The sequence below is a fragment of the Mobula hypostoma genome, chromosome 9, assembly GCF_963921235.1.
Source record: "Mobula hypostoma chromosome 9, sMobHyp1.1, whole genome shotgun sequence".
Classification (NCBI taxonomy): domain Eukaryota; kingdom Metazoa; phylum Chordata; class Chondrichthyes; order Myliobatiformes; family Myliobatidae; genus Mobula; species Mobula hypostoma.
The window spans coordinates 24,603,734-24,618,085 of record NC_086105.1 but is presented as its reverse complement, the minus strand read 5'-3'; the positions used below and the strand labels follow the sequence as shown (position 1 = coordinate 24,618,085).

Here is a 14,352-nt window from a genome sequence, read left to right as displayed (position 1 = left end):
GGTATGTCCCTCACTCAATATTAGCTTAATGAGTAGTTCAGGAGAACATGCCAATGGCAGCAGATGACATAAGTAACAATGATGAAGTGCCAGCTGAGTAATTCTAGAATAAGGGAAAACAAGCCATCAAGATGTAGCAACATCTGTAGTCTAAGATCCCCACCATCAGGGCATACAGCTTCTCACGGCTACCATCGGCAGGTACAGAAAACTATTGTCCTATACCACCAGGATTAACAACAGATTCTTCAACCATCCAGTTTTGAACCAACTAGTAAAACCCTAGTCACTACCTCAGTATAGTAATATTATGATCACTTTGTACTAAGTGGACCTTGTTGGTTTTTTTTGTTCTAATTTTATAATTACATATTTCTTGTACAATTCTGGAAAACTTATACAATGTATACAAAAACATTTACAATGTTTTCTTGTAAATGTTGTGACTCCAATGCTATGTGCCTGCGATCCTGCTGCAAGTAAGCTTTTTTATTAAACCTATGCATATACTTGTGCATATGAGAACTCGACTTTCAACTTAGCTAAGTAAGTTATTATTTGCTTATTATTCCAAATCATACAGCTCTTAAATATACCCCTTTGTCCTAGCGGCATCAAGATTTCAAAAATTGATTAATTTATTGTAAAACTTGATATTGATCATATCAGGCTACTGTGTATTGATTACAGCTCAGCATTCAACACCATCATACCCACAGTTCTAATAAACAAGCTCTAAAACCTGGGTCTCTGTATCTCCCTTTGCAACTCAATCCTTGATTTCCTCATCAGGAAACCACAATTTATGCAGATCAGAAATAACATCGCCTCACTGACAATCAACAATGGCACACTCCAAGAATACATGCTTAGCCCACTGCTCAACTCTCTCTGCACCCATGACTATGTGCCTAGACACAGCTCAAATGCCTTCCATAAATATTGCGGAGGACACAACCATTGTTGGCAAAATTACCGATGATGATGATGAGGAAGCGTACAGAAGTGAGTTAGATTAGCTAATTGAGTAGTGTTGCAACAACAACCTTGCAATGAACATTAGTAAGAACAAGGAATTGATTGTGGGATGGCTTCAGGAAGGAAAAGTCAAAAGAACACACACCAGTATTCATTGAGGGATTAGCAGTGGAAAGGGCGAGCAGCTTCAAGATCCTGGGTGTCAACATCTTTGAAGATTTATCCTGGGTCAAGCACATTGATGCAATTATAAAGAAGGCATGAGAGTGGCTATATTCATTAGGATTTTGAGGAGACTTGGCATATCACCAAAGACTCTCACAAATTTCTACAGATATACCATGGAGAGCATTTTAACTGGTTGCATCACCATTTGGTATGGAGGGGCTACTGCACAGAACTGTATAAAAGTTGCAGAAAGTTGTAAACTCACCCAGCTCCATCAGAGGCACTAGCCTCCCTAGCACCAAGGACATCTTCAAAAGACGATGACTCAAAGAGTGGCATTCATCATTAAAGACCCCCATCACCCAGGACATGCCCTCTTCTCATTGGTACCATTGAGGAGAAGATACAGGAGCATAAAGACATACACTCAATGTCTTAGGAACAGCTTCTTCACCTCCACCACCAAATTTCTGAATGGAAAATGAACCCATGCATACTAAGTCATTATTTTTTTTCTTTTTTGCTCTCTTTTTGCTCCACTTATTAAGCTTAATTTTTAATATATATTTGTTATTGTAATGCAGTTTTTGTAATTATGTATTGCAATGTACTATTGCCGCAAAACAACAAATTTCATGAAATATGCCAATGATATCAAACCTGATTCTATTCATGAAGAGAAAATATAACTTTCATCCCAAGCGTTACAATGCCAAATGAGGCCTGCATTATGGTTAAGAGAAAATTAAAAAGGTGTTGCCCATCAAAGTAGCTAATGTCAAATCAGCAAATGGACACCAAATGAAATAAATTACCCTGAAAAGCAATTAAGGCAATTCTTTGCACAATTTATATTCAAAAGTTTGAAAGTTCATTTAATCTGAGGTAACATACATACTTCTGGACATTTTAATGTTCTTTGTTCAATTTTTGGCATGGTGTGTGCTAGCGCTTATCTTCCAGTATAAAAGTTCTCCAGATGGCATCAACAACAGTGTGACAAGCATGATTTTAACTTCGTCAATCTGAAAAAAAGATTGTAGTTCCTGTTTACTTGCAGAACATCCAGCTCTAAGCAACTTGGCTTTATATTATTTAAAATATCAACACATCCTGAAAACCTTGCCTATGATCTCATGCAATCCCAAATTCAGCACCTCACATATCCCTAAAGCACTTTGCTGACTGAAGGCAGATTCACATTCATTCTTAGTTTCCTGGAACATAGTACAGTACAGTACAGGCCCCTCAACCCATGATATTGTAGTGACTTATTAATCTACTCCAAGATAAATCTAACAGTTCCTTCCCCCATAGCTCTCCATTTTTCTTTCATCATTTTATTCATGGAGTCAACATTAATTCAACAGATGCTGCTGCTGATCTGTACTTCATCTTAGAGTTTGCTGCTTTAGGAAGGTCATCCACACCCAATGACAGAAGATTTTAATTGTTTTTACTTCAGCCCACAGGTGCAGCAAGAGTGAACATTGGTATTTGCCAGGTGCAGCGTAAGCCATCAATAACCTCCAGTCTCCATCGTCCTCTGAAGTTGATGGTATAGTTGGAGATCATCAATGTTTCTGTAATCCATTATATCCACTGTACAGGGGATTGGCCGATACAACTTCAGCAGAGCCTTGTTGGCCGGCCTTACCCATTTTCACCTCTCACGAAGGGAACACAAGGTCAACCCAATTAACTCAACAACAATTGTCAAGGAAGTAGCAAATTTCATTATTAAGGAAATAGTAAGGAAAAGGACAACATTCAGACAGAGTCAATGTGGTTTATATGAAGGGACTCCTTTATACTCCTTTGAGAATGAAATTAACAGGATTAATAAAGGAGGAACTAATAGGTTCTGTAGGAACATACAAACTTTCCAGCTCTTTACTTCATCCTCTCCCCCTTTCAACTACCACTTCTTCCCCCACTCTCGCCCCACCTTCTTACTCTGACTTCTCTTTCTTTCCAATCTCGATTAAGGGCCTCAGCCCAAAACGTCCACTGTTTACTCTTTTCCATGGATGTTGCCTAGCCTACTGAGTTCCTCCAGCAGTTTGTATGTGTTGTCTTGTGGTTGTAATAGATTCTATATTTTGATTTTCATAAAACATTCTCTAACCTGCCATATAAAGCCTAGTGGTGCTGAGAGTGACAGATCAGTACAAACAGAGAATTGATTAACGGTTAATGTTATAAAAATAGACGAGTCAATTAGTTGGGTGTCTCTGGACTCATCTCTGAACAACGTACATTAATGACTGAGGTGAGGGGACAAAGTGGAAGTTATTCAGTTTTTCTCATGATACACAGATACATGAGAAAGGAAGCCACAAGGAGGTTATAAAGGCTGGCAGAGGGATCTATTCAGGCTTATTGACTGGGCAAAAAGATAGCAAATATAGTATAATGTGAGGACTTGGGTACCTAGATGGATTAAATGATGTAATATTTGCATTATTGACATTTTAAGAAATATTGGTGTCCTTGTTCAAGAAACACAGAAAGGTGGCTTACAGCTATATCAGCAAGTAATTAAGAATCAAATAGAATGCTCACCTCCACCTTATGAGCAAAAAGTAAGCAAAGGACTTAAACCTTCTGGAGTTTATAAGAATGACAGGTGATGACATTGAAACAGAAAATTTTATGGGGTGTCTGCCCGGGAGGAGAGACCAGAATCAGACTATCTAAGAATAAGAACTAAACACTTAAAGAATGAGAAGAGGATCCTAAGTCATTAAGTACGTTCAAGGCTGACACAGATTTTTTTTGCACCACAAATGAATCAAAGGTTATAGGGAAATCAAACAGAAAAATAAAATTGACATCAAGGATCAATCAGCCCTGAACCTTGAGTAGCAGAGTAAACTCATAGGGTGGGTGGCAAGGTTGACACCTGGTTTTTATTTTCTACACTTCCTGTGTTAACTAAGGAGTATTTAAATTTAATCAAGGTTCCAACTGTAGTCCCAGTACAAACCTTCTATCTACAGAGCAATACATCAAAACCTATTTTATAATCCCACTTAAGATACCAGCGAGAAACTAGAAATTCAAAAATCTGTATAACTAGATTCCTTCCCAAGTACTCTAGGGTAATACATAACCAAATTTTGCATGCAAAACTGGAAGTTATTAGATCTGGCTCACTTGCAATCTTTCACCAAACCTGTTTCAAATCAAGTAGGCACACTGTCAAAATAATGAATAGTTCTGCAGCATTCCCGTAAATTTAAAATCTCCTGCAGGAGTTCTTCAGTTTTAACCTTAAATCATGATGGTATCATGTCTTTGTGCTATCTTAACAACAACAACTTGTTCAAATATACCTTTAATAAAGCTAAGTGTCCTGAAGCACTTCCAAAGAATATTGTGCCAAACTATGCTTGATTACATCAAAAAAAACATTAGTGTGGACTTAGTTGGACCAATAGGTTTTAAGATATATCTTTGAGAGAGAAAAAAAATAAAGAGGTAAAGGTATAGAGAAGTTTAAGGAAGGAATTCTGGAGTTTAGGGGTTTGGCAGCTAAAGATAATGCCATTAAAGATGGTGTAGTCTGCTGCAGTTGCTCAGTATATTAATGGACTGAATAAGCTCATCTATCTCACAGTGTTTTGATATTATTGAGGAAACTGAAAAGCAAGTTAAATTTTTTTTACATAGGGTCATTGCTTAACTGGGACATAATGTAATTCAACAAATAGGTGAATGGGACAAGGCAGGCTAGAATGTGTGCTGCACATCACGCCACTGTTTCTAAAAGGATGTGGGTAAAAGGTGGATAACTATAGGCCAGTTAGCTATAGTCAGTTATAGTAAAATTTAAAAAGATTGGGAAAGGGATTTACAGACTTCATTATCTGATGAGTCCTGGAGGGCTATTTTCAAAATGGTTAATTCTTCATCATTATGTGCTTGTCATTCCCTCCTACAATTTAAAATGGTACATAGGGCTCATATGTCTAAAGACAAGCTCCCTCATTTTTTTGCAGATATATCTCCTTATTCTGACCGATGTAATAATAGAGAGGCTTCATTAATTCATATGTTTTGGTCATGTTCGAGCCTTGAAAAATATTGGAAAGATGTACTCCAAACTTCTTCCGTACTTTTTAAAGTTAATTTTAAGCCTAATCCTTTGACTGCCTTATTTGGTATTGTTGAGGAAAGAGCTATAACTTCGGAGCCTTCTCATTTGCGGGTACTGGCTTTTACTTCTCTTAAGGCTAGCAGGGTGATCTTGCTTAAATGGAAGGAGGTTGCCCCCCCCCCAACACATGCTCAATGGTTATGCAATGTTATGTCATGTTTAAATTTAGAGAAGATTCGTTGTTCTATTTCTGATTCTAATCAAGATTTTCAAACGCTATGAGGACCCTTTCTGACCTATTTTGAAAATCTTTGAATTGTTATTGTTATTAAAATATAGACCTGGGCTATTATTATAATCACGATATGGTAAAGTACTCTTTTTTTCCCTTTTGTTTTTTTACCAACCAGCTTTATCTTGGTAGTGAGTGTAGATTTTTTTTAATAATATAATCGACCATATTATTGTATTTCATAATTCAATTTATTTTATTTGATTGATTATGAATATGGGATACCGTGATTGTATCAGTGTGATTTATACTCTAGACAACAGGGTGACCCGTTGGGGCACCCTTTGAGAGAAGGGTAGTGCAGTCTGATGTGACCAGAATGAACATTAAATTTTCCTGAATGCCATTGCTATCTCTTTGATTTGGAAATTAAAGAAGAAAAACTCAGCTTATTAAAGAAGAAAGACGCATAGCAAGACAAATATGTGACCAGAATGAACATTAAGTATCCCTGAAGTAAATTTGAAGGAATCTGGCTTGCTGGGTAGGGTCTGGAATTAAATGTCCAATGTAATGATGGATTTGGCCTTGAATAATCACAGAAGGATTCCATCGATTCCTAGTTGGAATGACTTCTTTGGCACCAAAGGATGTCATTTGGAAGAGGCAATTGTATTGTCTGATGTTTTTCCTGAACTCGTTTGCAATAAGTTCATCACTGCTGTACAAATTGAGGAGTTCATTAGGTAGAGGCTGCAAATTGCCTATCCTGACCTGTCCCTTCATACAGCAGAAATGTGCGGTTTCTCCAGTGAATAGGAAGGCACAACAGTGAGGGCGTACTGTGGTCATCAAACCAACATCAGCAGAAATGTGACGGCATGCAAGTCGTGCATTTTGCCTTGCTCTTTTCTCTGTCGAGGTATTGTCGTCGAAAGCGGCCACTGTCGTTTTCAGCAACTCTCGCAATAATTACTCTGTGCCGCATATTCTCGAGCTGATTTTTCGTTTTCTCCTCTGTCTCTTCCTCTCTCCTCCTTCTCTGCCTGTTTTTGTCATTCTGGAGACATGCAGCCCTTTCATCCTTCATCTCTTCTACCATTTGTTCTTTCTCTCTGATCCTGAAGTCGTGCGGCCCTGGCCTGATCGGATTCTTGTTCTCTCCTCCGTCTGTGCCTATTGTTGTCATTTTGGAGACGTGCATGCCTGTCCTCCTCTGTCTCGTCTTCTCTCATCATTTTTGTCCTGACTCTTTGATCCTGGAGTCGTGCAGCCCTGGCCTCATCTGATTGTTGTTCTCTCCCTCACCTTGCCGCTTCCCGACGACGTTTGGCGTTATCTCTTGACCATAATGCCCCCCTTCTCTTTCCACGCGGCATAATTAGGCTATCCATATATTTTCACTCTAATGCTTGATAGAAGATAGGAAGCAGCAACACCAAAGTCTCTAAGCTGCCGAGGCTGGCCGTGCGCATGCGTCGGGCTGTGGCATCCCAATTTCCATGGTGGCCGATCGGGTCTCGGGTGAAAGGCAGCCTGTTGATTTTTGGTGAATGAGCAATTTTATACGAATATATAACCCTGAACTTTGCCTGCATTCTGTAAGTTAGCGCATTTAATTCGATTCAGCCAAAAAAAGTGCCACTCTAATGCACCGTTTGTGCTAATTGGAGGTCACAGACAGACAGAGCATGAGAGTTTTAGTAGTATATAGATAGATAGTGCATTTTGTGCTACCTTATTTTGATTTTTAATAAGTATCCTTATGAATTCTGTACGTGTGTGTATGAAATTTAATAAAAACATTGGAAAAAGAAAAAGAAAGCAAGTTATAGCCAGTTAGCAAGTGAAATGTCCGAGACAATCTCCCACGGTTAAATTGCACCAACTTCGATGCTTCCAAGTAGCGGGCAGCAGCACAGTCTTCAACCTGGTCAGCTCCTCCGTACCCAAACTGGATCCTCCAACGTTCCATCGGGCTTCTTCAACATCCCACCTGTCTTCTTTCTCGATATCCCGACCAGCTCCTTTAACACCTTGGCTGGCTTCTTCTCCAACATCCGGGCCGTACCCATCTATACTATACCATACTTATCTACACCAATTCCATTTTCCAGTACTTGCACTGTAGCCCTGTATACCTATTCAGGTGCTTGTCCAACAACTTAAATGTTATGAGAGTTTCTGCCAAAATCAGCTCCCTGGTGCTTTCCAGTTTCCAGGCATTCTCCGGGTGAAAAAAATCTTCCTTAGAACCCGCCTAAACCTCTTATCCCTTACTGTAAATGCACATCCTCCACTTCCAGATAGATCTGCTTTGGGAAAAGATTCATACTATGCACCTAATTTCTACCGCTTATAATTTTGTTTCTGTTAAGCAAATCCCCCTTCAGATTCCACCTATACATTCCTTCTATCCTAGAAAACATCCTGGTGGATTTCTCTGCATTCTCATATCCCTCCTTTAATTTGGACACAATATTCCAGTAAACCAGCTTTAGAGTGCTGGTTGTATTCTGAGTCCCTTGCGTGTATATTCTGTGCCATGGCTATTGAGAGCAAATATTCCATATATCCTCTTAACCAGTTTAACTACAGGTGCTACCATCTCCAGGGATGCCTCAGCTCTTCAGTACTCGCCAAAATCTTATCATTTCACATTTTTCAGGACTAAATACCATCCATCATTGCTCTGGCTATTTTATCAATATCATTCTATACCCTTCACAGTCAACACTACCTATCTAGTCTCATCTATGAATTTACTAATTATAGTTTCTACATTCTCATCCAAATCATCACTAAATATAACAAACAGTAAAGATCCCACTACCTATCCTTATGCTACACAACTGGTTACAGACTTTCAAATATTAGATTATTAGATTATGAGGACACTCAGTCCTCATTTATTGTCATTTAGAAATGCATGCATTAGGAAATGATACAATGTTTCTCCAGAGTGATATCACACAAAAACAGGACAAACCAAAGACTAACACTGACAAAACCACATAATTATATCATATAGTTACAGCAGTGCAAAACAATACCATAATTTGATAAAGAACAGATCATGGGCACGGTAAAAAATGAGTCTCAAGTCCCAATTGACTCCTACAGTCCCCGATAGCAGGCGGCAAACAGGGAGAAACTCCCCTGCCATAAACCTCCAGGCACCGACAACTGACAACTGCCAATGCATTGGAAGCACCTGACCACAGCAGACTGAATCCATCAGAAAATTTCGAGCCGCCGACCAGCCCCTCTGATACAGCCTCCTGAGCGCCATCCTCTGCCGAGCGCCTTCGACCTCGTCCCGGCCGCCAAAACAAGCAAAGCCGAGGACTCAGAGGCCTATTCCTCCGGAGATTCCGGACCACACAGTAGCAGCGACAACGAAGTGGGCATTTCAGAAGTTTCTCCAGGTGTTCCTCCACGCTCTCATGTCCGTCTCCATCAAATCAGGATTGTGCACGGCACCCTACCTGACAAATACAGATATCATTCTGAAGCCGTCGCACCGCCATCTTCTCCTCCTCCTCCGAATATGGATAATCACCAAACAAAGCTTGATAAATAATCTCTGCCTATCCAACTGCAGCTTAATCATGTTCATCAAAACGTTAGTGTGGATTTGTTGCTCATTGTGCTCCTGCCCATTTGTGCTTGGAAATGAGGGTCGGGTTGATTTTGTTCACTCCCCTGCAAATGTTCATTCCTTTTTCCGTGGCGCTAAGACTGTGAACTGATACAGCTCGTGTGCATTTATGCCCTACTGGTTTGATGAACTGGAGAGTGAGGCTTAGTTTGAGCCTACTCTAGCTGCTCCTGAATCAGATCTGGAACTCAGTCTGACTCAGGGATGTTGTTGGCTTGCTTCTATTGTTTGTGTAATGTGGTGTAATATTTCACTGCTAATGTAATGTCCTCTCTGTAAGTTTTCACTGCTAAGGTAATGGCTTCTCTGTAGCAGCAATGTTTGAGTTATGACTAGAGATAATGGGGCTTTGGAACGTAGGCTAGCCAATGAGCAGAATATTGTTCTTTCCTGTGGGTCTGGGAGCAGGGATTTCACGGTCTTTTGCCAGGGAGAGATGAGGAGAGAAGACGTAAATGGAGAGAGCTGGTAGACTGCCGGATGGCATGGAGGAGGAACAAGGGTCCAAAGGTCGGCTACACTCGGAGGAGGTTGACGGGGAACAAATGACCAGAACTGTGAGCTCCAACATTGCGCATTAGACTGTTTCATGAGAATGGGCCCCTTTCTTTTTTTTGTTTCTTTACCAACCATATAGTCAAATTCAGAATTATAAAACTAAATTGTTTAATCGCATATTGTGTACTGTTTGTTATTTCATGGTACTGAGTTGTAACAGGGGACACATCACGCAGCATCCTGTTTTTTAAGAAACCCAAACAGGATTTCTTAAATTTGGCCGGGCTGAAGGCTGCCTTCCCTGAGATTAAGCTGCTAGACGAACCAAGAGTTACAATTGTGGGGGTTTCGTTCGGGATTGATTTCGTTGGATGCTGTGTGATTACCCAGAGCATTGAACCAGTGGGCTTGATATTCGTACTCCAGATTAATTGTTAATTGTCCTGTTAAGTACTGTTAAAGTTGCAATTGTGGGCGGAGGTTTGATAAAATGGCGAGTGCAGCTCTCATTTTAATGCAGACCAGCACTGACATAGTGGTAGCTGGGGGTGGAGATCTCAAAGACAGGGTTCTATCTTTCTGAGGAGTGAGGGGAAGGACTGGTCCGACTTGGAATGCTTAATTAGTCCACGTCCCCCCAATGAAGACTGAGAATTCTGAGTTAGTATCTGCCCTTACCTTTCTGGCAAATAAATGATAAAATGCCCAGGTTCAAAGTCCCTGCTATGGTAGGCTCCACCTATTCTCTGGAATAACGCCACCCCTAAAGGGGAAGAGAAGTACGAGGCTTGGGCACAGCAGACCTCTCAGTTGTTAGATGAGTGGCAGTGCTCTGATGACGTAATGCGACAGAGATTGGTTGGTGAGCCCCTCATATGATGGAGCTGATGGAGGGGACGGATGCCCTAAAGCAGGGGTCCCCAAACTTTTTTGCTCTGCGGACTGGTTTATTATTGACAATATTCTTGCGGACCAGCCAACCGGTGGGGCGGGGGGGGGCGGTGTAGGGTTGCCAACGGACTAGAGTAGCTGTCAAATACGTTGTGTTTACCCCAAGAAAGACTACCATGACCATGAAGCCTTGCATGGGCACCAGTGCGCATGCGTGTACTTGCCGAATTTTTGCTACAAATCGTTTTTGGCGATTCTGTTCCCGGGGGGGGGGGGGTGTTAATCACGACCGGAATATAGGTAATAAGTGGCTAATACACTCAATTTCATTTCTAAAAGGGTTTATCTAACGAATTTAATATTAAAACACACAGCGCATATTTTCCTTGCATGAATTTCGTGATAAGTCAATTATAAGTCACTTATAGGTCAATAGCATCATAATATTTTAAGTAACATTTGGATATTAAACACACAGCACATATTTTCCCTGTATGAACATATAAAATCATTGCAACACACCAATATCGCTGAATCAGTGGGAGCCGTGGGCTTGTTTCCCTGCAACAACACAGTCCTACCGAGGGGTGGTGGGAGACAGCGATACTCGAAAGGGGTTCCTTATGTCCAGTCTATTCCGCAGTTTAGTTTTCGTTGTATTCATTGCAGAGGTATGTTGGAAGTGGAAGCAAAGTTTTCAGTGCTTTCAAGGCTATCGCAGGATATTTAGCCTTGACTTTGATCCAGAATGCCGGCAGAGATGTTATATCAAACATACTTTTCAGCCTGTCGTCATTTGCAAGCTCGAGGAGTTGAGCTCCTTCCCGCGCTGACATAATGACATCGCATGCGTTCAAGCTCAACAGTGGGCGTGACAGGGAATGAGGAAAGATGCACCTGACTCATATCGTTTCCTCGCGGCCCAGTAGCACATGCTTTGTGGCCCGGTACCGGTCCGCGGCCCGGTGGTTGGGGCCACTGCCCTAAAGGAACAAACAGTGCAGAGGGCTGCTGGCAGCTGGTGCCATCACAGTGAAGGCAGAGGAAAAGAAGGGGCAGGATCGAGCGGTGGATCAATTGGGTGCTTCTGATGATACCATTCCCTAAATTCACTGTAACCTGACTGCTCCGAAGACAAATCAGCTGCCAGAATTGAGTTCTGGGGAAGTGGCAACTGCTCAGCGAGACGACCCCAGCATCTGTATCATTTGGTCAATGATCAAAAATGGAGACATGGCTCAGGCACACAAACACACTCGGTGGCCCCATTACTGAGAGAATGGCCTCGGATGGAGTTGCAGAACCAGATCCTATACCAGGTCACGTCACCCCCCGGACCGACCTGTCGGAGAAGGATCGGAGGATTGTGTTGAAGTCATCTCATGACGATTCTGGACATTTGGGGGTCAGAAAGACCTATGGATTGCTCAGAGACCAGTTTTACTGGCCCCGAATGAAGTTGGAGGACGAAGAATATTGCAAGTCATGCATTCAATGCATACAGCGGAAGACGCTGCCGAGGCACGCAGTTCCCTTGTCCCATTTGCAGAGTGCAGGGCCCCTAGACCTGGTGTGTATGGACTTCCTGTCAATAGAACCCAAATGGCAAATGTCTTAGTCATCACCACCACTACACCAGATATGCACGGGCTTTTCCTACCAAGGACAAGAGGGCATCCACGGTGGCCAAAGTGTTATGGGAGAAGTATTTCATTTATTATGGTTTTCCCAGGGACGGGATTTTGAGAGCAGACTCATCCATGAGTTACTGGGCATGCTTGGAGTCAAGAAGTTGAGGACCACACCCTATCATCCACAGGGTGATCCCCAACCCGAGAGGTTTAATCGGAACTTGGTTGACCTGCTCGGGACCTTGCAGATCAGCAAGAAGAGCAGGTGGAGTCAACATATTGGACATCCGGCCCACAGTTACAACTGTACCCGAAATGAAGTTATCGGGTACTCACCGTATTATCTGATGTTTGGGCGCAAGGCGAGGTTGCCTATTGACCTTTGTTTTGGGACTGATGAAGGCGACTTACCACCGAAGACTTATCAGAAGTATATGTCTGACATGAGAAGAGAGCCGAAAAGGGCTTATGAAGTAGCTGGGGTCGCGGCTGCAAATCAGAATCAAGGAAATAAGAGGAGATATGATCAAAAGGTGAGATTCTCCCAACTCCAGCTGGGAGACCGGGTCCTCATAAGGAATTTGGAGCTACCTGGGAAACATAAGTTGGTGACCGCTGGGTGCCTAAGCGCTACGTTGTAGAGAGCCAAATGCCAAACCTACCAGTTTTCCGGGTGAAACCAGAGGATGGGAATGGGCCTGTCAAGATTTTCCAATGGAACCACCTGCTGCCCCTGGGACAACAGGTGCAGGTAGACCCAGAGCCCGACACCTGGTAAGAGGACTCTGCAGAAACGCGGGGTGACTGCAGGGCCCATAGCAGGGGAGGCTAGGCCGGCCCCCACCTCTGAGAGGGATACTGATTTGGAGGATGAGGACCTGGATGGTGGTATATGCTGCCTTTTGCTAACTCCCCATTGGTTGAGGAAGAGACTTCCAGCCCTTCTCCCGCTGAATCAGGTGAAGTGGGGGGGGGGGTGGAGGCTATCTGTGGACAGCCTGGGTTGCAGCGGGAGCCCGCAAGGGATGAAGTAGGGCTTGGCCACGGGACAGAATGGTCTGAGTTGCAGTTGGGCATGAGTGATAGGTTGGGGGAGGCCTCAGCAGGTAGACCGGAAGTATCCCCAGTAGTGTCTGAACCTGAAGAGTTAGGTGAGGTGGTACGGAGGTCTCAGAGAATTAGGAGACCACCAGATAGGCTGGCCTATGCAGCACCAGGGGAAGAGAGTGTGACCCCTACCGTTTTGGGGAGCTATGACATTGCATTTTACACCTGGATTGGACATTGTGTTTTGTAGGAAGGGTTAGCGAATTATCTCAATGTCATGAGGACATGACTAAATTCGATGGGGAAGAGAGTGTAACACGCTATAAGGTTACACTGCGAATGTAATGACCTCTCTGTAATGTTTCACTGCTAAGGTAGTTGTTTCTCTGTAGCAGCAATGTTTGGGTTATGACTGGAGATAACAGGGGCTTTGGAATGTAGGCTAGCCAATAAGTAGGATGTTGTTCTTTCTTGTGGGTCTGGGAGCAGGGATTTCGCTGTCCTTTGCCAGGGAGAGATGAGGAGAGAAAACGTGAATGGAGAGAGTTGGTAGACCGCCGGAGTGGCATAGGAGCGAGGGTCCGAGGGTCAGCTACGCTCAGAGGAGGTTGACAGGGAATAAGTGACTGGAACCGTGAACTCCAACGTTGTGCATTAGACTGTTTCATGAGAATAAGCCCTTTCCTTTTTTTTTGTTTCTTAACTAACCATATAGTCAAATTAAGAATTATAAAGCTAAATCATTTAATCGCATATCATGTACTGTTTCTTATTTCATGGTACTGAGTTGCAACATGGACACATCCACCCAAACAAGATTTCTTAAGTTTGGCCAGGCCAAGGGCTGCCTTCCCCTAGATTAAGCCACTAGCTGAACCGTGAGTTACAATTGTATGTGTGTTGCTTTTGTCTCTCTCATTCTCTGCACAGTGGTTTTTGGCCTTTTTTTAAATTGGGTTACTCAGGTTTCTTGCTTTGTGGCTGCCAGCAGGCAAACTTCAAGGTGTAAAATCTATTCATCCTTTGATATTAACTGTGCTTTGAATCTTTGGGCTCAGACAAAACAACAGAATTGTCATCAGTTTGATTCAGTTTCAAGCAGCTGTCAAAGAGGGAAATACTGTTGATGGTAAGGAAGCAATGT

At 42.4% G+C, this 14,352-nt stretch overlaps 1 protein-coding gene across 8 annotated transcripts in view; it reads right to left on the bottom strand.

The window, feature by feature from the left end:
* immp2l (inner mitochondrial membrane peptidase subunit 2) overlaps positions 1-14,352 on the bottom strand; it is a 561,843-nt gene that overhangs the window by 483,314 nt on the left and 64,177 nt on the right. The window contains exon 4 of one of the 8 annotated variants that reach the window (XM_063057907.1): positions 1,690-2,171. The exons of the other annotated variants lie outside the window; for them this stretch is intronic. Within the exon in view, the coding sequence (XP_062913977.1) occupies positions 2,132-2,171 (40 nt within the window). The 3' untranslated portion in view covers positions 1,690-2,131. Of the gene's footprint in view, positions 1-1,689; positions 2,172-14,352 lie in introns of those variants that run through there. 8 annotated transcript variants of the gene reach the window in all.